General features: G+C 44.6%; 1 protein-coding gene across 1 annotated transcript; it reads left to right on the top strand.

Annotated features, from left to right (window-relative positions):
• The first annotated feature begins 979 nt into the window (after positions 1-979).
• Positions 980-1705, top strand: LOC143605483 (uncharacterized). The gene is made up of 2 exons (XM_077081578.1): positions 980-1303; positions 1367-1705. Exons 1-2 carry the CDS (start codon positions 980-982, stop codon positions 1703-1705), a joined length of 663 nt encoding a protein of 220 aa, XP_076937693.1.
• Positions 1706-3207: the final 1502 nt, after the last annotated feature.

The raw sequence follows: 3207 nt of genomic DNA, 5'->3' as shown, positions 1-3207 counted from the left end.
CTAACACGGAAATACCTGAAGGTTTTGCTTCAAGTATTTTTGCACGTGTCACGGCTCCGGGTTCATGAACCACCGATACAATACTAGGCGGTCGTACCCTTGAACGTGTCACTGCACCAACTGGGGTAACCCCCACTGATTTGGGACGTGTTACAGCACCGGAAAGTTCCAATCTGGGTAACCTCGGACGAATTATGAGAGACACTCGCCGAACTCATTCAGTGTTAGATCTGGAGGATGACTCAGCCTATTCTGAGTTGGCGAGAGCTCATCGTCATAATTCCATATCTAGAGGACCACTGTCTCCGGAAGAATGGCTCAGCGTACAACAAGAAAGTATTGTAGCCGAATATGAGCATCGAGTGCGTAACGAGCGTTTTCATTCCCGAACTCTGACTTATGAAGAATCTCCTCAGAGATCTCTTTCTCCTCCACCAACAGTGAGAGGAAGTCAGATCCGTTATAGTCAACAGACGGAACAAGAGTCCGGTGAAGTACGGAGGCTACGCCCTCGTCCTAGAATGGACATGCGGATACCATCTTATGTAGATGAATATGATAGTTATGATTCGACTTATCATCCAGGAGACTTCAGTTTTTACACTGGTGATAGCAGGATGCGTCCGCGGGAAAGAAGCATTCGCCCGCAGGATGTAGTCCGTCATACTGTATACCATAGCGATGCGGAAGAAGATTTCACTAAACCATATCGCCCGGCAGCCTTCGCCGAAAAATCAAAGTTCATAGAAAGCATCGCTACATCACCTTTCCCCGTCAATGCTAAGATACCTACATCGGTGGGTAAATATAATGGAATGACTGATCCGAGTGATCATCTTCAAAACTTTGTGGCGGTGGGTGGTGTTAGCGGATGGACGCTCCCCTATGGTGTCACATGTTCGCACTGACACTAACAGGGGTAACGCGGGAATGGTTTGAAAAGTTACCTGATGGTCAAATTACCAGCTGGGATGACCTGATGAAAAAATTTTCTCAACAGTTTAGCCAGCAAAAGAAGCATAACCGTGACCAGTCAGAAATTTTGGATGTTGTCCGCCGAGATAATGAATCCGTGGAAGATTTTATTACCAGATTTAACGACGAGAGTCTAAACATCGGCGGAATAAGCAAGGACATGCTTCGCTGTGCCTTCCGCAAAAATGTCAAGTGTGATGCATTGATCCGCACATTGACTGGAAGAGATGGAATGCCAAAGGAATGGGATGATATCATGACCGCGGCGATATTATTTGCCAGAGCTGAAAAAACATTGCGGTATAATAATTCAAAGCAAAAGTTTAAAGTAGAGTTCCAAACTCCATGACCCAATAAACAGGCAAATGGACCAATCTGGTCAAAACTGCAGCCAAACACGCAGGTATCAAAGCCATTCGATACAAGGTCTCTCATTGGCAACAAAAACAAAGCGGGACCCTCGAATCGAGGTCCCAACAATTGGACTCCACTTTCAAAGACTCCTACCGAAATCCTCACCACAGAAAATGTGACTTTCAGAAAACCACAGCCACTCACAAGGAGGTCTTTCCTCGACGCCAAAAAACATTGTTCGTTCCATGATGACATCGGCCACAACACGAACGAATATAATGCATTAAAAAGTGAGATTGAGGCAGCTGTAAAGTCCGGAAAACTTGGACATTTGGTGAAAGGGGGAAAGCCCGGGACTGATAAGGCTCCCATGTGAGATAACCAAGGCCCGCCAAAAAAGCAAGTCAAGGACTTAAACGTTCATATGATCCAATGTGGATATAGGGTTGGAAGAAAGAGACGAGAGTCCAATGATGAAGAGTGGAAGAATGAGCCAGTGATTTTTCCGTGAATCAAAGGAGGTCCTAGTAACAAGAACCCCTTGATCATCACTGCCCTCTTCGGCCACTATCGCTCACAATATGTTTTCTTCGACACTGGTAGTACATATGACGTCATGTACGAATAGTGCTTTGAACAACTCGACGAGGAAGATAAGGAGAGATTTAAGCCTATTCATGCTCCTGTATTCGAATTCGGAGGAGAGGTAATGCACCCGCGAGGGGTAATTTCCTTCCCGATCACCTTAAGTGACGGAATCCATTCAATAACCGAGGAGGTTGGGTTTTTAGTTTTACCAGCAACCTCGAAACATGACATTATTTTGGGGTGTGAAGCGATCGGAGATTTCAATGCTCATCCCTCCACAGCACATGGTGCAGTCGGAATTGCAAATCATACCGGAGTAGCCATCATCCATGTCAATCGCCATTGTTTCGCGATGGAAAGTTCTAAGCCTAGCAAGATTCTGAAACAAACTCGGCGGACTGAACCTGAAAAATGGGTGTTAAATAAGAAATTCCTAGAACAAACTGTGACAATTGGACCTGCTATCTCTGAGATAGTAAGGACCTTTTTGAAATAGTTGTTAACAAAGAACGTTGATGTCTTCGCATGGCAACCTGCGGACATGACTGGTGTCCCGCGGACCATTACGGAACATAAACTGAGGGTAAACCCGATGTTCACACCAATTGTCCAAAAAACGTAAGATGGGTCCGTAACAAACAAAAGCAATCAATGAACAAGTTCAGGACCTCTTACATGCAGGAATTATTCATCCAATACAATATCAGACTTTGGTCGCCAATCCGGTTATTGTTCCTAAGAGCAATGGGACATGGTGGATGTGCATAGATTTCAAGGATATAAACAAGGCGTGTCCAAGGACTGTTATCCGTTGCCAGAAATTGACTTGAAAGTTGATGCAGTGGCTCCGTTTAAGTTCAAATGCATTTTAGATGCTTACAAAGGTTATCATCAAATCCGCATGGCGGTGGGACACATATCAACGATTGATGGATATAGCATTTAAGGATTAGATTGGTCGAAATTTGGAGGTCTACATGGATGACCTTGTAATCAAAAGCATTGAAGAAGATCAAATGCTGAGAGACATCGAAGAGACATTCGAAACTTTGAGGAGTGTCAACATGAAGCTGAATCCAGCCAAATGTTCGTTCGGAATGGAAGAAGGGAAATTTCTTGGAGTAATTGTTACTAGTGCGGGCTTCAAAGCTAATCCGGATAAAGTCCAAGCTGTAGCCCGCATGCCTTCTCCTTCCTCCCTCAAAGTGGTTCAGACACTTAATGGTCGATTGGTTGCCTTAAATCGTTTCCTGGCAAATCATGCAGCCAAATCTTATCCGTTCATCTCAA

Source organism: Bidens hawaiensis, unplaced genomic scaffold (assembly GCF_021521415.1).
Source record: "Bidens hawaiensis isolate Kalapana, Puna unplaced genomic scaffold, B.hawaiensis_p1.1 tig00069824_1, whole genome shotgun sequence".
Classification (NCBI taxonomy): Eukaryota; Viridiplantae; Streptophyta; class Magnoliopsida; order Asterales; family Asteraceae; genus Bidens; species Bidens hawaiensis.
Note: the sequence above shows the minus strand (reverse complement) of the source record. Positions and strands in the feature narration are given on the sequence as shown.